The sequence below is a fragment of the Gallinula chloropus genome (assembly GCF_964237585.1).
Source record: "Gallinula chloropus genome assembly, chromosome: 3".
Classification (NCBI taxonomy): domain Eukaryota; kingdom Metazoa; phylum Chordata; class Aves; order Gruiformes; family Rallidae; genus Gallinula; species Gallinula chloropus.
The window spans coordinates 1,168,461-1,188,886 of NC_140087.1; the positions used below are offsets into that span (position 1 = coordinate 1,168,461).

General features: G+C 39.8%; 1 protein-coding gene across 1 annotated transcript in view; it reads left to right on the top strand.

Annotated features, from left to right (window-relative positions):
* EPB41L2 (erythrocyte membrane protein band 4.1 like 2) overlaps window positions 1-20,426 on the top strand; it is a 105,235-nt gene that overhangs the window by 68,068 nt on the left and 16,741 nt on the right. The window contains exons 7-15 of the mRNA XM_084261810.1: window positions 2,288-2,363; window positions 3,797-4,015; window positions 4,435-4,522; window positions 5,863-6,015; window positions 7,100-7,197; window positions 11,279-11,451; window positions 13,952-14,127; window positions 15,667-16,314; window positions 18,198-18,230. Of these exons, the coding sequence (XP_084117936.1) occupies window positions 2,288-2,363; window positions 3,797-4,015; window positions 4,435-4,522; window positions 5,863-6,015; window positions 7,100-7,197; window positions 11,279-11,451; window positions 13,952-14,127; window positions 15,667-16,314; window positions 18,198-18,230 (1,664 nt within the window). The remainder of the gene's footprint in view (window positions 1-2,287; window positions 2,364-3,796; window positions 4,016-4,434; window positions 4,523-5,862; window positions 6,016-7,099; window positions 7,198-11,278; window positions 11,452-13,951; window positions 14,128-15,666; window positions 16,315-18,197; window positions 18,231-20,426) is intronic.

Below are 20,426 nucleotides of genomic sequence, written 5' to 3' on the forward strand. Positions count from 1 at the left end.
GCAGAAGCATTTTTGAGGTACCAAGTTGGCTAGAAAAATTTTTGACATTTCTATAGTCCATATTATTAAACATCAAAACAGAGAGCCTTATCAGGGACAGAATAGTAATTATCATTTTAAATATCAGAGTATTTTTTCTTTGTCATGGCCACCAATTGAAAGCACCAGCAATAGTGTCTGTTATTGTGTGAAGACAATTACATTTGTATGTGACCATTGTGTGGCTGTAAACAGTATGCTGTAGTGTGAAGTATAAATATAGACTGTGCACACTGCAATGTACTTGCCAGTCTATAGTCAGGGGATAAATGTGCTTTCAGTAATCAGGCAAAATATAAGGTCACCAACTGTCCAGAAAACATCTAGTAGAAAGTCAACTACAGCATTTTTTTCCTATGGATTAGCAATGGGAAGTAGTATGAATAGATGCTGACATTTTTCACATGGACTCAGAGGATTTATGTTCTTTTTAGCTTTTTATAAAAAAATGCAGTTAGTTTGTTTGGGTTTTTGAATTCAAACAGTGTCTGGGTGTCTGGCTGCAGTGCTCTCTGAAAGCAAACTGCAGCACGCTGACAAAAGAGAAATAGGTTAAGCGGAAATTCATCTGTGAGTACTTTCATGGTAGCTTGAGAACAGGAAACATTGCTCCATTCCAGGAAAATCTGAAGGCTGGGTCAGTACCTGTGTGGAAAGACTCATTCTTCAGCTCTACCTCTCACAGCCTGTTCCACAGCCCTGTTAACACGACAACGTTTTTCCCTGAGAACTTTTTGCATCAACTTTTTGGCCCAATTGCTTCTCTTCATCAGTTTGGATTTCTCAGTATCAGCAACTTCTCATTAAATGATGCTGATTTTGTGGGAGAGAAATGATGGAAGTGGTCTGAAGTCTGGCTTGAATGTGTGTTAGTGTTAGAGAGATTTGTGTCATAATTCTGTCTGGCACTGGATTGCAGTAGATGAGGCAGTGAGGCACATTGTACCTACCAGAGTTCTGTGTGTACAGCTGATAATTCAGACTTTCTCATTTAAGGAGTCCTGCCTTATTTTGTAAGTAAAGTTGTTATTCTAATAAATAACTGGGAACTGGGAACACTAAGATATGCTAAGCCCCTGAGCTCTCAAAAGGAAATGACTTAACAGCCAGGTAGAGGATGAGGTTCACACTGAAGCAGAAATTGAAGTGCTGCAATGAACAGTCATGTCTGGAAAACTGAAATAATTTTGACAGGAAGGACCTCATCACCTTTAATAGCTGAGAAAAACTTATAGTAAGGCTGTGCTGAGAAAATAAACAAATGTCAGCACTCTCTTTTTCTCCATCACAGTGTAACACTACATTGTAGTGTTCCTTAGTCAAGATTTGATAAAGCTCAGCTGCATCTGCTTTCAAGGAGCCTGAAAACCAAACTATGACATTCTTTTCCTAGGCTCTTATTTTGGGATTTTTCTATTACATACATATGCCTGCATTGTACTTAATAATGTCTGTTTGATTTAGAGTTGTGCATTTTGTCGAGTTACTAGTGCTTTACAAGGAATGTATTCTCTTGTACTTAGTGTTACAATACTGGTAGAGTCACATTTTGAGACTGTGTTGTCATTATTGATGAGTGACTTCAGCTTTCAAATCCAAAGACATTATTTCCAACTAGAGCTATGACTTAAGGCAGCATCTTATGTCATGCCAAATTAGGAATCCAATTTTAAGTGTACTTTTGCTTAAAAAATGCACGTGGTGTTAACAGTTACAATGTGAGGATTTAAACCTAAACCAGCAGTGCTATTGTAGTTACTAAAGGTGTTGTTTCTCAAAAATTTTCAAGTGGGAATAGCTAATATTTTTTGGTTTCCATGTATTCTGGATGAATAGAAATAAAGTACTTGTCTTTCTGTTGTATTGTTCTTGTCCAGTCTCTGAGACTAAAAGTCAGTTTAAACAGGAGGAATGGGAAATCAACAGCAATTCAGTACAAGTGTCTTTGCACACAGTATATCTCTGAAGTGCTAGTACAGTAGCTTTCAAATACACAAACATCAGAAGGCATTTTAAAACTTACTGTAACATGTGCTTTAAAAATAATTTGCAACATGCTAATCTGCCACTGTGTATGTGTTACTGCCTGAGCATGAAAATAATCTAGGCTGCTTACTACTATACTAGACAACTTTCTTCAGGATTTCAGTGTTCTAAGATTTAAATGATTGCCTAAAAATTTTCAGTAAGGTTTTTTTGTTTGCTTCAGTCTGTCTGAAATTAACAATCAAGTATTTCCCATGTTTAGGTTTACCTTGGGTATTCACATTTAATGTGAAGTTTTATCCCCCTGATCCTTCGCAGTTGACTGAAGACATCACTAGGTATGCATGTTTTCTGATTTTAAATTTAGAAATGATGTGAGTCTTAATTTGAAGGCCATGTGAAATTTATTCAGTTTCTGGATGCCAGAACAAGTTTAGCTGTTACTCTAGAGCACTGCAGATGTTCTTCTGTCAACTTGGAGCAAGGTTGAAAAGGCAAAGTGAAAACTTCTGTAAGAAACCTGAGGAAGTAGAATTCAATGATAAGTGGGGTATGATTTGATGCAAATAAAAGAAGCCAGTGGTTTATTGTTGGGCAGCTGCTTTATTACATGGCAAATGAGGCCATGGTGGTGTCCACATTAACAGCAACGCTCCAGTGATCCAAGGTGTTTCAGTGATCAGCTAGGCTAGGTTGGCAAAAATGTGAGTTTATACATCTGCATTCAATAAAACCCTAAAGCATAATACACCCTGAAAATAATACTTTTCCATAGTTCTCAGATTAAAAAACCACTTAGAATGCAGAGGATGCTAGGCACCCAAAGAGTGCCATTGCAAGACTAATGTAAGCAGTGGGTGGAGTGCAGGGAGGTGATGCTCAGGTATTACAGAAGACCTGAACACTCTTGTTCTGGGGCTGGCTGACTCTGCTGAGGCAGGATATATGTTGCTACACATCACATCCTATCAGTGCTCTGCACAAAACAGGGTAGCTACACAACTGTGTAGCTGATACATTGCTACAAGCAGCCCAAGCCGCTTAGTACACAGAGTATTCAAAAGACGCTGTCTTTGTTTTCTGTGTACATTTTCAGTGAGTTGGCTGGCTTTTCAATTGTGGTTACAGCCTAAAGCTAAATTTGTTAAAATTCAGGCTTCACTTGTAAACTTTGTTTTTATTTCTGTTAAAAACCTGTGCTGGGGTGTGATGCCTGCTTAATGTGAACTTGTTACATTTGGTAGAAGACAGTGTGCAGTACCTGAAATATTAAATGTTAATGCATGCGTGGCTTGAAGAAAGCAATTATGGGTTCAGAACCAACCCAGATTTCTTTTGTGTATTACAAGACTTCATTAGCTTGTGAACTGCAAGGGATAGAATAGTTTGAATTGTAAAGCCAAAGGGAAATGTCAAAGGAAATGCAGGCATCTGTATTAGTAAGCTGTAGAATTCTGCTGACTGCAGTGTGAAATGAAGGAGTTCTTAAGTCAGCTTTTGGTGAACGATACTGCTTTTCATCCATTTATTTTGGAAAACAGAAGTTTTCTTGCTCTTTACATTATCTATGGAAATAATGTCACCTCTTAAAAATGGAAGTGAAATGTGTTGTGTGGCAACAACGCTTAAAGAGTGTACAGTGGAGCACGTTGTTAATGCCACCTTGACTTCTTCTAAGATATGCTTACACAGTTAGGTGCACCTTGATAAACTTGTCCATATCTCTCATAAGCTTGCTGTTGGTAGCTTTGTTCTTGTCTTTGTCTTGCAGATACTTCTTGTGCCTGCAGCTTCGTCAGGACATTGCCTCTGGCCGACTGCCCTGCTCCTTCGTGACTCACGCCCTCCTTGGTTCATACACCCTCCAGGCCGAGCTGGGTGACCATGACCCCGAGGAGCACCGCAGGGACTATATCAGGGAGTTCCAGTTTGCACCCAATCAGACTCAAGAAATGGAAGAGAAGGTAGCTGAGCTGCACAAAACACACAGGTGTGTCAGACCTGCTGGGGCTGTATGAGATCATGTGTCTTGTCACTGTTGTGTCAGCTCTCTGAAGAGAATGGGTAAAACTGCTAAGCTGTTAGTGTTACTTTGGGAATCATCTGCTAAGGAACAAGAACCTCAGTTTGAAATATTAGCTTCATGAAGATCTCAGAAGGGAACTTCTGGAGAAAATATTTTTATCTGAGCATGTGAATTAGTGTTTAAGCAACATAGAGCCAAAATATTTTGCAAGAGTGAAGGTGGAAATCCCTGCTGCTCTGGAAGAACACTTTCCCTTTAGGCCAAAAATGCTATTGATACCTTACAATCTGAGGCTTCTCTGTGTGTCTGAATTCCAAGATTCCACTCACTTTTGATTCTCAGTTCTTTTGTCAATAAACTTAAGACTTGTTCAATGGTTTTAGGGGCTTGACTCCAGCACAGGCGGATTCCCAGTTCCTAGAAAATGCTAAGAGACTCTCCATGTATGGAGTGGATTTGCATCATGCCAAGGTATTGGGGATTTTTTTTGTTTGTTATTTAATACTAAGCATTTCTATCCTAAAATGTAGTAGTATATAGAAATTATTTAAAAAATTTTATACTTTCAGTGCTGAGATATAAGCCTTTTATCTCTTTGTCATGATAACTACTCAGTTTACAGCTCTAACATCTTTAGAATTTATTTTAAATTTAGGTTTATTTAATGCATAGATATATTTGCAGGTTGGAGGAAACACATTATTCAGAAGAGCTGCTAAATATGTTTAAATGTCAGGGGTTTGATACCAAGGAGATGTGAGGCTATAAAGTAAAGTGTTAAAGAACACATTGTTTTTGTAATACCAATACACATAAAACCAGAACGGGGTGGGGAGGAGGAGGATGGTTGGTGCTTTTTCCAGTCCTCTGGGTAGGTCAAACCAAAGTTGCATTTCTAGTGGGAGGGGTTTTTTTATTTAAAGACCCAACTTGTTTCTGCAATTTTCCATAGACTTTCTTTTCTGTTCTGTTAGAAACACTTGAAAGATTTATACTTCAATTTCTCACCTGTGTTAACTGTGTCTGTCACATTTCATTCTCTAATACGTGTGGCATGGCAGCTCACTTGGTCTGTAGTTTTAAGGAACTTCAGTTTGTAGATCCTTAGTGCAGCTTTCTTTCACCATGGTGAAGTAACTGCAACTGTTAGAACTGCTCTTGGCCAGAATCTGCCTGTAGCTGCTAGAAGAAACTTTCTTATGGTAGTGACAGCATTTTCAGCAGTTGATTTTCTGTTGACATGAGATTCTGCTGTGTTGCAGAAGCCTTATCAGTAAGTGATGAGTTTTATAGCCTGTAAAACTTGCATCAAACACTGATGCCACAGAAACCTGGCCTACCAGAACTTTGAAACCGTTGTGTTGACATTTTCAGCCAACTACCCATTACTCTGTTGGATTAGTAGGTGATCGTGATCACCAGCTTATTCAGCCTTTCATTGGCTTTTAAGTTGAAAAGGCCTGGTTTTAATTTTTCTTCTTTTAATACTCATTGAAATTACTGGCAGAGTACCCACCATACCTCTCCTTGCTTCTAAGTTATTGGCTTTGTCCCTGTTGCCAGAATATTGAAGAATTTCCAAGAACTGTGGCATATGCAGATAGAAGCCTGCCAAAGGCATTACTTTAAGGTTTTCCAGTAAAAATAATCTACTGGGCTATTTCTGTTTTAAGAATCTCATTGTCAAGGACTTTCAGGTTTCACTATGAAACAAGTCCTCGTTGCGTTGCTCCCTCAGGGTGTGCCAGCAATAACTGCTTGTTTGGAATGTTGCTAAACTGATTTTTATGAAATTGTCTCATACGTGATAGGATTCTGAAGGTGTGGATATCATGCTGGGTGTGTGTGCTAACGGGCTGCTCATTTACAAAGATAGACTCCGGATCAACCGCTTCGCTTGGCCCAAAATTCTGAAGATTTCCTATAAGCGAAGTAATTTCTACATCAAAGTCAGGCCAGCAGAAGTAAGTAGCACTTCTGTCTTGTGAGATCATTTGCTTGGTGCTTAGATAGAAGTGTCCTCATTTTTGTCCCCAGATGTCCTCACAGGCTTATATTGGATTCAAGCATAAAATAAGAACACTTTATTTTCCTCTTCAGACTTTACTGCTTGTGTTAAACACTTCCCTTTTGTTAAGAGATGCCATCTTGTAGTTTCTAATATATTTTTTTACAGGGAAAGCTATTGTACTGGTCGTGTTCTTACTGTCCATACAAACTTGCAGTCCTGGGAGAGAACAAGCTTCTCTTCCTCTTTGGGTTATTCATTAAAGGTCAATGCATGTAATTGTATAGGTGTAACCAAAGGCTTGAGACAACTCTCTGTTGGTTGTCATGGAAATAGTGGATCCAACTTTTTTCAAATACAGTTATAAGTTTGTGGACGTTGTGTTTTGAACACAATGTCACTGGAAATCTAACAAACCCCAAAATGTTAAACACTAATGGTTTGGGTTTTTTAGATCATACCCTAAAATATTTAAGGTGGCTTTTAATGTGTGAACAAATAAAACAAAAGAGAAGTCTGAACACCAACAGTACAATACCAGCATTGTAGTTTTATAAGTTTTGAAACACAGTTGTAGTGTTCTTGTACTCACTGATGATGCATAGGTGTAATATTTTTGCTGAGAAAGCTGTTATAGTGAAATGGTTAAGATAAGCTGAGCTGCAGTCTGTGTTTCAGGCTCGTTGGATCCCAGGGAAGTGTGCAGCACAACCTGCAGTGTAATCGCTTCATGCAGTTCAAAAATAAATACATTGGGCAGCCAGTCAGAAAATCAGCAAGGAACAATAAAGTATTGAATTTCTCAAAAGAGTCATTACTACAGATAGGAAGTGATAATGTGATAATTACCAATCATTACTAGCTTGCCAAGTATAATTTTATTAAAAGGCTGGAAATTCTGATTATTCTTTTTTAAGTCCTATGAAGTCTTATGGCAGGAGAATTACAGCTTGTTACAGCAGTGGAACTATCTGAACTCTGCCTGCTAGTTAATAGCTAGCTTAAGGAAATGGGTTAATTTGTTTGTGGATTCTTTCCAGCTGGAACAGTTTGAGAGCACTATTGGGTTCAAGCTGCCAAACCATCGGGCTGCTAAAAGGTTATGGAAGGTTTGTGTGGAGCACCATACTTTCTTCAGGTAAATGGTAATTCTCTGCTTCCTCACTTAGCCCAGTATGCTCGTGTCTTTCTTTTAAGGGATACAAGGAAAGTAGAGATTTCCCTCTCCTTGCCCTTGATTTCTTATCCTCTTGCACAGAAGAGGCCCTAAATCATTGACTCCAACCTACCAATTCAGAAAGCTTCAAGTACAGTTAACTGCTTTATTTAAACTTTGAGTGGTTGGAGCTAACTAGTGATCATATGTACGACTTGCTGAGAGATCAACTCTTCAGAGTGAGGATCTGGAAAACCACTGTACTCCACAAGAAGCTCCCAGGGCTTGACAGTAATCTTCATTCACTTCACATTTCAGAATGTTCTGAGTGCAAATGCTTATAGTGGAATTTTTCCTTATTTATATAGCAGGCTGAGTTCACAGTCATTCTTGAAAGAACAGAGACTCAGTTTAAAAACAGACTGGTGTTTGTTTATGTAATAATCCTTAACTTTCTCTGCATTTTTTCACCAGTAACTGGTAAACATGTAAAATTCTGAATTGGTCATTGAAATTATGATCTGTTGGTAAACACTCACTTTAACAACAGGCCACAGAGTGGTTTCTCTTTCTACTTTATCCATTGAAAATGAAATTGAAAAATCTTCAGTTGACATTTATAGTGGCACGAACTCCAAGAGGGAGTCATATGCCCTGTGCAGCTTGAGAGCCACTGATTTAGGTTGAATCTCCTGGGCATTGAATAGTCATTGAATCTGAGTGTCTTGCTTCAAATGAGCAGAGTGGGGTTTTTATTTGGAAGAAAAAAGAAAAAGAGGTGTTTTAAGGTGGTTGCCTCCTGTTGCTGCATGCCAGCCTAAGATGAGTGTACTTGCTAGACTGAGGTCTTCAGAGAACTTGGAGGTGGTGAGACCTAAGCAGTTTGTTACTGCAACTGTCTCACTGGATGGCTGTCAGTGTTTTTGATGAAAGTAGAATATTCTAGAATGCAATGTTAGAATTTGTGCAGAGATTAACAATCAGTCTCAAAATGCATAATTTAAAAGGATTTTATTAAATCCTGATCAGAGATATTTTTTCATGTTTTTAATAAAATTAGTTAAGTTTAGGATACATACTGCACCATTCAGTTGCTCCAAGATCCATTACCACAAATAGCATGCAGTTCTGTCTGCAGTGGGAAGTTTATCAGTGTGTATTGAATAACTTAAGCAGTGATCTGCCTTCCTCTGAAACTGTAGTTCTTTGTAGTAATAAAATGGACCTGAATAGGGAAAAAATAAATATCTTATGGAAGTAAAAAAATTCTAAACTGAGTACTGCCATTTGGAAAGGCAAAAGTATTGAATATGTATTAACACTTCTCAAAAATGTTTCCCCAGAACTTCTGGCATAATAAAAATAATTGGATTTTATTCCAATCAGAAGTGGCTTTTTCTAACCAGGAATGACATTGTAACAAGAATTATGTAACACATACTTGAAGCGTTCTGTAAAATCCATATACTCCACTGATGTCGTCAGACAGAAAATCCTCCAACCCTTTCATCCTGATTTAAAAACAGTAAAATAAATCCAGCTCAATTTTTCTCCAAAGATAAAAAGCAGAAAGAAATTGTTACAGTCCAAGAGACTGTAGCTCATTCAGGGCATGTGTAAAACTTGTATGCGATGCCACAGTAGACTGTATTCAATCTCAATGTACAGATTTAGCTCCCAGATCTCTTAACATGCCCTATATAACATTGTACGGTCCCTTCTGTTATCTCCTCAAATAATTACATTAAGACCCATTTTCCTGTGATTTAAGGGAAATTCAGATAGTATATAAAGTGTTTTATAAATATTTGTAATGAACAATATTGAAAATGACAGTCACAAGGCATTGGATTCACTTGTATCAGCTCAGCCTTACGGGTTTCCAGTACCATGGAGCAACAATCTGCTTTAAGAAATGTAGTCAGACTAGGTACCTATATTAATCTTTTGAGGTAAGCTTAGTCTGTAGCTCGGGGTCTTAACCAATGGCTTCAGAAACCTGCTTATAATTCTGCTTTATGATGTTTCACTTGAAATTTTCATGATTGTCTCCATGTCTCCGCAGAATGTCTTAAAACAGTAAAAGCAGTGTCTTTAGTTATTTTATATAATTTAGCTTGTAATGCCAAAAAAACCCCCAAACCCCAAACAAATCAACCCCCAAAACTGTCCATTCAAATGCCCGTAATCAGGGAGTAATTAGTTTTCTTGTTTTTTCCACATTAAAAGATTAAAAGTTTATCTCAGCAGGGTGGAAGAGAAAAAGTGGCAGTTAGTGCTGTAGCCTTGCCAAGATTGGAAAATAAAGAACAGAAAGAACCTTGGAAAAACCCTCTCAGCCTTCTTCCTCTTAATATATAATGAACTCTCTCTTGGAAATAATGTGGAGGAATAAATTGTCACAAAGATCTCATGAGGCTTTTTTATAGAAATACTGAAAGTGAAGCTCCAGATACTTGTGACTTTAAAAAACAGCCATTGGTGTAGAAGGGTGGATTAGTCTGTCTTAATTCTGTTTTCTTTCAAAATGTGCTGGGACGGATCAGGATTGAGGTGCGTGCATCTTTGGTGCGCAGGATTGGGTATTTCTGGCTAGCAGTCTGACAAAGCCATGAACATCTTCCCTTAGAGAACCTTTTACCTAGCCCACCCTTCTTTTTGCTAGGTATCTGAAAATTCTTCAGTTTTGCTGAAATACCTTTGAAATGACTTCAGGTTTTCAAAACCTGCCACTGGATACTGCTGTAACACACGTTGGATCAGATTCCACTAAAACACACATTCCCTGTGCAAATGCTTCAGGAGAGTAGGACAGAGTCAGCATACTGTTAACATTCACCTGTCCATCTGTACCACCCTAAGGACAAAGGACACAATACTTGCTGGTTCTGCTTGAAACCAGCCAGTGTTCAGTGAACTTATTGTTCTTTGCACATCCTCAAATCAAAAAGCTCTGTCTAATAGTCTGATGGTTTTCTACAGAGGGAGACTAGGCCATGGAGATGGCCATGCTGGGTGAGCATATATTTTAACACTACTTTGGTCCAGGAAGCAACATCAAAGACCTTTCTAGAGAAGCTGGGAGTGGGAAGACTTCTGTGGTGGTATCCGTTCCAGTGCCATCCTTGCTGATGGGACAAAGAATACCCGTCAGTATTGAAGCTTGACAGCTCAGGTTGCAAGAACAAAGAACAAGCATCGAGGGTTATATGAATAAGAGTTTGAAGCTGTCAAACTGAAGGAAACTGAGGGAGGTGTAGGGACCTGGTCTCTTCAAATTCATGTGATGTTAAAACTGATGAACAAAGCAGAATCCCTCGTAGCAGATTCTGCCGTGTTGCTGCTTGGGCTTTCCGACAGTCTCCAACATCTGTAGCCAGCATTAATAGAGCTCATAACTCAATCTCTTGTTCGTCCTTTTCACAGTGTGCTTTTTTTCACATTCCCTTACATCCTGCAAACATCAACTTCTATAGTAAATCTATAAATGACATTTTAAAGAGTCTGGTGTCTGAATGTAGTTTGTTAAAATGCTTGCTGTTGGCGTAAAGCTGTCTGGCCTTCTCTGTCTCTTTTTTTCACTTTTGTTGTGGGTTTTTTTTTGATAAAGCCCTCTATGCAGCTTTTGGATGCCATTCCCCAACTTTGAGGAATAGCAGCTGCCGTATCAGTACATTAGTATAAAGGAAAGACAGCAGAAGTAGGATGTATAGTTTGTACTACACATTCTAAGGTGAGAGGTCTGAGAGGTATTCTACATTGGCCTATAAAGGCCTCAGCTTGCTACAAAAAATGCAGTTTAACCAAGATGGCACCTAAAGGTAAGGATGCTTAACCATCACATTTCCCACAGCATGACTATCCGATCACTTCAACTCCAATTGCAAATAAAGGACACGTGTTGGTTCAGAAGTTCTCAGAGCTTATGGCAGAACCCTTTCTTGGAGTGCACAAATCACTCATGGTGAACTGAAGATGAAATAAAATAAGTAGCTGTGAAGTACCTCGTTAAATACCTAAAATAGAGCCTTTTTAACGGACTTTCCTCATATTTACTTTCCAGACTTGTATCACCAGAACAGCCTCCAAAAGCAAAGTTTCTCACCTTGGGTTCCAAGTTCCGCTACAGCGGGCGCACGCAAGCCCAGACGCGCCAGGCCAGCAACCTGATAGACAGACCAGCGCCCTACTTCGAGCGCACTTCAAGCAAGCGCGTTTCCAGGAGCCTTGATGGAGGTGTGACATTTAACTTGCCTCTCAGCGCCGTGGTTACCCTGTATGTTGCTACTCTCACGTGGAAAGCACTGAAAAACGTTGCCGTTACGGATGGCCAGAAGCTGTCTGACAATTGATGAATTCAGTTTCTGATAGGTGATAGGAGGAGCAGCCACGCCAGTTACTGGTCAGTTTTAAGTGACCAGAACAGTAAGGGGCTGCCTAAGTTGTATGGCAGCACTGGGGATGTCTGGAGGATTCTTTACTGGACGTGCATCATCTGTGTTCACTGCTGTCTGTTTTACGAGACAGGAATGCACTGCGTGCTGTTGGTTAGAACTGGTTGGTGAGTGGCATCTTTTGGTGCCTGGGTTGGCCTGAGTGCCCCTCTCTGCACCAAATACAGAAGGGTGAATTATTTTTTTCTTCCAGCTTTGCATCATTTTCATTCAGTCTATTACTATACTAGTTTATTTATTAGTTGCTTCTGTGTTGAGTTTAAAAGCGTTACGTTGAAGCTGTTTGAATAGCTAAAATTTTTGTGTGATTGCTGGTGTTTGGTCTCTTTGAGCAGAAATACCTTCTGTTTTCCTTTGGAAACAGCCGTGTTTTCAAACAGCGGATATAGCAGCAGCATGTGTGAGAGAGATAGAACCATGTTTTACTTTTAAATCAGCTCTGGAATAAAAACAAAGTAGAAAAATGATGTGAAGCTTGATTTGGATTCAGGCATACACAGCTTCAGTAGAGTAAGTCAACTGTGACAGTGACGAGAGTTTAGCTACAATTCAGCTGGTAACTATAAATTATTTTCTAAAATAATGGAAGACTTTTACATTTGCAAATATTCATTCTTCTATACTGGGACAAATGAGAAAACTGTGACACTTGCTTGGGAAACCCATAGCCCTACCTTCTGAGAACCAAGGCAAAAATAAGAAGCAAAAGAGCTTGTGCTGGTAGCATGTAATGTGCCCTCATGGCAACCACAAGACTCGTCGCTACATCAGTGTTACCATCTGACTCTAGTTTAGTTACTGTACTACTTGTGGTTAGAAACAATTTGAATTCTTGCCAACTCTGAGATTGTGTCAGAAAGCCTTCCTGGGACCCCTTGTGCATCATCTGCAGAACACAGATGTGTATGCATCTATGTTCAGGTCCAAAATTCCAGTCTGGCAGAATGGTCACAGACAGAACTTTGAGCATGGTGAGACACTGCTCTTGCTTTTCCTGCTCTTGCTTTTCCTTTTTTGTTTTGGCTTTTGGGGGGCTTTTTTTGGTTCGTTTGTTTCATCTCAAATGAAACTAGCAATTCCTGGCAGCATTTAAGGCAGTTTGCTGGTGTTGCCATCTGCAGGCTGTAATACTGTTAAACTGCGTTCCTTTTGAGTCAAACTCAACATATTGTTTGCTCTTCAGGCAGTTGTCCTGATGTAGGTTCACACTGTGAATGTACCCTTGAAACGAGAAATTCCATAGAGGGTGACCTCTCTGCCTCTCCTTTGTGAACAGGGTGCTCCATGCCACTGTTCTCCCCCCAAATACCTAGAGTTGTGTACTCATCCTTGCAAGGGTTACTCTTGTGCCACCCCATACCTTGCCCTCACTAGAGGGGCCACCCCATGCTAGTGACGTGGGCTGAGAGGAACCTTGTGAAATTCAGTAGAAGGACATGCAAAGTCCTGCACCTGAGGTGGAGGAGTAATACTGCACACAGATAGGTGCTGGTGGGGGGCTGGCTGCACTGCAAGCAGCTCTGCACAAAAGGATGTGCAGACTCCTGCTGGAAACGTTGCAAATGAGTCAGCAGTGTGTCCCCCCAGCAAAGAACGACGACAGCATGTGCACAGCCAGCACGGTAGAAGACATTATTACTCCTGTCTGTCCAGTACCTTCCTAAGGCCATGTCTGGAGTACTGTGTTCACCTTTGGGCTCCCCAATAGAAGATGGACATTGACATATTGCAGTGAGCCCAGTAAGGGGCCACCAAATATACCCACTCAGGATTTCCCTCTTTCATTTTTTGCAAGCATATAGGGAAGAAAAGTCTTACTTTCCCTGAGCTGTTGTTTCCACGGCAGCACTTCTGATAAGGTTCCCGAATAAAAATTCTGTGACAGTTTTATCTGTAGCTATATTGCACTATATTGTATTAAAACTATCCCTTCAAAATACTGAATTTTCACAAAACACTGTTGTCTGGTTCTCTTTTGTATGGTCATTTACACAGTCACAAGAAGACTACCTTCAATTTGCCTCCCAAGACTAAGCAGAACCTTACTGTGAGGCTTTCTCCTCTGCTATAGCAGAGGACAGGGGTATGTTGCTGTTCACGTCAGTGCAGTGAGAACCACAGACTTCTTGCAAGACCAAGAAACTGAAAAAAACAGTATTGCTCAGTAACTAACCTGTATTGCTCATTGCTGACATCACCATGAAGTTATTTTGCTAAGAAGTCTTATTAAAAAAATACTCCAACTTTCCCAAATTAACCAAAATTATTCTGTTTTCACATAGCTCCCATGGGTATCTCAGACCAAAGTCTAAGAGACTTCCCTGCTGCTGGAGGGCAGGCTTCTGGAGATAAATTTATTGACCTTGAAGCTGCTGCTCAGGCCAAGCTAAAAGAAGGTGGCAAAGAAGATGTAAGCCCAGTCAAAACTCCGCAATTAGAGTTGACTCCGGATGGGAAGGTATGGCTGGCTTTCACACCCAAACTATTTGTTCGTTTAATGTGTGTCCCATTTGTGTTTGTTCAGCGCTGATCACTTTTGAGCATCACACAGAACACCATGTTACAAGAAAATTGTCAAGTGCTTTCTACAGGTTTAACTGAGTGTAGGTGCACATAACCAGAAGTGAGCACAAGCTGTTGAATGGCATTGATCTGGGGTTTCTTTTATTGCTGCAAAGTTAACCTGAGTTTCCAGCTTGCATGAATTCTTGAAAACAATGTTCCAAAGGATAAGTGATGTTTATTTGTTACCTTAGTTTGCTTGCAGTTTAAAAAAATGCTGTTAGTATATCCACAGCTGTGTATGTTCCACAAAGTTGGGTGTGTTGTGAGTGTGTTTAATTACCATAGGTAACCGTATTGTTCTAGTAGCCATTGCAGAGTTACTGCATCCTTTAAGACCTTGTATGTTGACAGAGGTGTTGACATCTGTGAAATGTTGAGTACTTTGGTCTGTTCCTGTTGCAAACAACCATTTATTTGTCTTGTTTGTTTGAGTTGCTGGGTGAAGAGGTCAGAAAATTAAATTCAGATCTTGTATGATTTGATGTAAAAATTTCCTTCCAGAGTGTCAGCTAAAATCTGCTGCTCTTCTCTTTTGGGCATCATTTCTTTTTCTAGCAGTTCTTCAGAACATTCTTACATATTTACAGAGTAATTTTGTTTTCAAACATTTTTACAAGTGAGCTACCCATTTGATTCCTAGAGGGACTGCTGACTTTCTCTGCACAGTTCACATGTTCCCACTGCATTCAAGTGTAGGAAGGGAACAAATACCAACAGTTGCATTTTTCTTGTTTGCTGGCAAGTGAAGTAGTTTGGAATTAGCTTAGGAAAAAGACACACACAGAGTTTCTTTATTGGAGGAAAATGGTAAAATGAATTCCTATGTCTTGACTTTGAGCTTGGTAAAATGGTGATAAGTCCCTTGTTTTTCACGTGGCAGCATCTTCCAATGTTGTACCAAAAGAAGGAGAAAATCCCCCGCAGTATTTTGGGAAGTCATTCCAGGAAGCTGTTCAGTAAGGTTTTGTTACACGTGCCAATTCTGTGAACAGCTTTCTTTCCCCCCAGCGCAGATACTTCTTTTCCTTTCTGGCTCTCTCCAAGTCATAGAGGAAATGGTTATAAAGTCAAGAATCAGAGTGCCAGCTTGTCTTTCGTGTACTGTACTGTCCCCTGACCTTTCTGCCAAAGCTTTGAGTGTCTGTCCGCTTCCATCTGTTGTAAGTAACTCTTACAGTTCAGAAGTGCACAGCTCGTTACAGCCTGAGAACAAAACGTTTGTAATGGGTTCCGTTTCATAAGAGAAGTAAACAAGTTGGCTGCTTGTAAAGCACATGGGGATTTCTGGTTTTCTTTGGCACTTCTGATGCATTAGTAGAGCTATCCCTAGTTCTAAGTAAAAATTTTCACTAACTAGTAATTTCTTTTTTTTCCCCTCTTCTTGTGCCTTCAAACTTGCATTCTGTTGTGCTTTCATTTTTTCACTGCACAGAGTTTATTTCTTCAGCTCACTCACGTACACCTGCCATCACTGCCCATCCATTCTGTGTCATCCCACCTCACAGACCTGTCACCTGTCCCTGAGATAGACATGCTTTCAGATATTTCAGAGGAAGACCCCTTTGGAGAGCCCCTCCTTACCATCCCAGACATCTCAGAGTGCAATTCCATGAAAGGATCACCGGATCATAATAAAAATGAGATAGCTTCACCGAATAACACCTTTGAATCTATGAGACCCCTAGCTTGTTCAGTCTCCCCTGCTGTGGAGGGAAAAGTCTGTACAGATGACTACAAAAGCGCTGAGTTGCGTGTTTCATTCAGCTTTATCAGATGCTTTTCTTTTCGTTTCCGTTCACTGCTTGACGAGGATGGTTACATTACTTTTCCTAGCCTTCCTGATGTTTGCATCTCTTTCCTCCCTCCTGGCCTTCAGCACTATGTTCCCATTACTTCTCCTTCCTTCATCCCCTCTTTTCTCCTTATCTTCGTGCTGCTTCTGTCTGCTTTCCAGTCTATTCCTTTTTCACTCACATTTTCCCTTCCTCTCGCTCTGTCCCTCTGCTACCTGGAGCCTAAGGTGACTTCCTTTAGTGCCTCTAATGACAATGACCTGAATGACAAAGCAGAGGAAGAGGAGGTGTGTAATTTTGTTGCTTAAATGTTGACACTTGCACATAGCTTATGCTAGTTCCCCCCAGGCTTGCTCAGTTTTGCACACTTCCTAGTTTAGGATATGTTTGTGTACATGCCTGTGTGTATATATGTGTAAACACAGACACACACGTGTATCTGCATCTTTCTAACTTTTCTCATTTGTGAAAGATTGCTCTTGAGGGATTTTTAGTCAGGAGATAGCTGGTGGCTTTTCTGCCTAAATGCCTATACAGCATGGCACAGTTTCACTAGGTTCCACAGATACTACAGGTAAAGCTGCTCTGCAGTTCAGAATGTTTATGAGCACGCAAGTCTGAACACAGAAAGTGCTGTATGAGAATAGATAAGAATACTTAATATTGCTGGCAAGTTGTGCTGTGTGCACTACCAGTTTGTGTTGCCATGTGCATCTGCTGTGCGCTAGCTGAGATGTTGTGTTTAGACCTGAATTCAGGATCCTGTGAGCACGTTACAATCAGCTCTTCTGTTATTCCAGATTTCAGATGTTTCTGTTCTACAAGGGTGTGTGCAAAGTTGAGTCTGTCCAAGGCACCTTTTTTTAAGTGCTTTCATTAATGTCTGGCAGCAGTTAAGGCGGAGACTGATCTCATTCATTAGCTGGGATTGCAGGCTGTGTCAGACTCCAATCAATCTTGAACAATCTTTCAGACATGTAGTTAAAATTGCTGTACAGAAGCTTCAGTCACACTAATACGTTGCTCTGATCATCTGGAGAAGCTGACAAAATGTCTCCTTTCCTTATGTCTGCTGTGCATGTTGCAGCAATAATACTAAGAAAAAACGGTTTATTTTGATCTTCCAAAGAAATACAAAATCAAATATTATAAAATCAAAAAGGGGGAGGGTTTCAAGGTTACGTTTAACCAAGTTTGTAAAGCTGCTTAAATCAATACCATGTACTTATTAAAAACATGCTAAATTCAGATGTCATTAAAACCACCAATCTAAGCTTAAAATAATGGAAACCGTGACTTTAAAGACTTTCTCAATTTTTCTGTAACCTAATTCAATCCATTTGTAACAGAGCTGCAGAAAATAGACCCCTAGATAAGCAAGAAATTAATTAAAAAGTGGTATGTAACACATCCTGTGTGCATTCACACAGAATCCACAGTGCAAGGGTATGTGCAATAAACAAACCCCTCTTCAGACTTACCTACTTGCAGGATGTTGACTTGTAAATTAATTTTTTCCTAAGGTTAGAAGTTGATATTTAGACTTGCAGAGAGACTGGGAAATGGTTTGCTTTTTAGAGGGGGCTGTTTCTTTGGGTGTTCAGAACACTCGTAGGGAAGATAGGAAGATTAGCTGTTGTTTCTAATGGAATGCATTGCAGTTTGAGGAAGAATATTTTCACCTAAACAGGGATCTGGGGTGCAAATAACTCATCCCAAGGCAGCAACATTCTTAAAATAAGTTAGACAGTTTGTAAATATAGTATTGAGGCGTTTGACTTGAATCCTAGACTCTCTCACCAAAAGAACTCATACATTAGATTCCATCTTCTCATCAGCTTGTTGTGGAGCTTAAGGTGCTTTTTTTTTTGGCTCATTTCCTAAAGTTCCATCTGGGAAAAGACTGACAAGTACAGCAAGGCAGGGGGGTAGTATGAAACTTCCATTTTTTCATGCCACTTACGCCAAGTACTACTTCAGCCATTCTGCAGCAATGTAGGTGAAGGAAGACCAAAGTCGCTCTAATTGCAACACCATCCGGGGCCGAAACAGAGAAGGTCTGTGAACACTGCGCGCGGGGCAGCACTGCGAAGCCGTGAAGCCTCTGTGTTAGTCTGTCAGCCTATGCTAACGGTGCCTTTCCTTGATAATTTGCCACGTGCTCACATAGGTGGACTCTGAAGAGGAGGAAGCACAGCAGAAGGTGCATGGTTGGTTTCTTACAATTGAATCTGGCTGTCGCTGCCTGCCTTGTTAGCACCCTAAACTTTGTGTGGATTGAGTCTGAATAGTGCCTTTTCACCGTACCATTTGATTTCCTGTAGTTAACTGTTTGGTTCTAAGGGTCTGTTTTTATTTACTTGCTGGTATATTTTGTGTTCATTTTGGGTTTTGTTTTCTTTTGTTTTCTTTTTTCTGTATGGCTTAATTTCACAGAGCAATTCCTTGAGAGTAGACGGGGAAAATATTTATGTCAGACATAGCAATTTAATGTTGGAGGTTTGTATCTAATAAGAAACACTTTCCCTTCTTACGGGCTGCCAGGCTGCATGGGATGGGAGGTCACTTGCAGGCTGTTATGGACACAGTGCATGAAGTGCATGGGGGAAACGCAGCTTGGAGATGTTGCATGTCACAATTCTAGTTTCTGAGTTTGAATGGAGAGAAATACCAAAAAAACCCCACAACCCCAAACCAGAAAAAAAATCTGAATGAACAAAAACCCCTCAGCTTGAATGGTGAATGTACGTTTTGTGTATTTTTGCTAGACGTTTTCAAGGTGGCAACTGGGAATAATAGCCCTATTTAGATAAAGCAAACACCTGGGTCCGAGTTGTAATCCTAAATGGGATTTTATACATTGCTTCTCAGTGTGTGCATCTTCTGTTGAGCAAGGTTTCTAGTTATCACCAGTTTAATCAACCTTCATCAAATACAATATCCAAATAAATGGGTATTAGTTCGTAAGGAACAAGCAGAGATAGAAGTATGGAAAAACCAGCTGTGGTGCTGATGGTTGTTGATTTTAGGAGCTTTGAGAAAAGTACGTGAGGATCAGATTTTTAAAGGGGCTGTACAGATAGGCTTCTGAAGTCTGTGCCTTTTTCACGTTTTAAATGGAAGTAATTCTTGCTTCCTGAAAGTTGGTTCTCATTGAAGATGAGGAACAGCAAAGAGCTTTGAACAGTATGTTAATGTGTAGTGCTTTGTCACTGGAGATTTTTATTCTAAGAATTCCCATATAATTGGTTAATCTGGACTATTTTACCAGAGACTGTATTTATCAGTGTCATTTAACTTGTCATTAATAACATATACTAGTAACTGAAGAAATTTTAGAAAATCCTACTGCTGTCTTTAACTTATTTTATGCATCCAGATGGGGCTGTAAATAATTCCCTTTGTCACAAAAACTGTCTTTTAAAAAATCACCAGTTTTGTTCAGTAGTAAGGAGGTGTATGGATCACAGTAACCCAACTAATATGTTTGTGGCTTTTTGCAGCTTTTGATCACTATTGAAACTCTGCTGGTGTGTAACTTACTAAAGCACTGAAAGTGTGCACTGCATAACTGTGCTTTGATCAAGCCCAAGAAACGTGCCTTGTGTCAAGCCAAGACAGGTTTTTAAATTGCAAAGTGATTGTTAGGAGCTTCAGTTGTGTAATGGGATGCCTTTGGCATAAGGTTTTACTTAGGAAATGCATGCTGTACGGGGACATATTTAATGTCCCCTTTGTCCCTGTGAGGTTAAAAGTGAAGCATTGGTCCTGGACCGTATGAACCTGCTGAGCTGCCCAGAGGGGAGAGGTTCTTAGAGTTCAGAGTGCACGTGTGAACATCCACAGATTTAGGAAACAGCTGTGCAGCACCCACTGTTACTGGGCTGAACATGCAAGTGAAAAGAAATCAGAAACTAATGACTTTGTATGGGACTTGGATTTTCATGGCTGGAGACAGGCTGTCTTTGCATTGAGAGCACCGACTGTAAAATCTTAAAGTCAAACTTGAAACTGTTCTGTTACAAAGCATACAAAATCATTGTATAAAACACAGATGCTTTACCTAAATTGTTGTATCTGATGATATTATTTTGATAAAACTTCATTACTAACCAGGACTACATTGGCGATATTCCATTTTAATTTTCAGTCTCTTAATTCTGGACTAAAAATGGATCTGAGGCTTAAATTTTAATTTTACTGGAGAATACTGAAACAACGTTCTGGTGTTACGAGTGTGCATAACCAACATAGGCTTTCCTCAAGACCTGGCATGCTGGAAGGAGGACAGATTATGAAAACAGAGTGAAATCTGCTCTTTCCACCATCCCACCAAAGGATAATGAATTTCAAGACACTTAAATAATGTGATTAGGCAGATATATTTTTGCCTACCTAC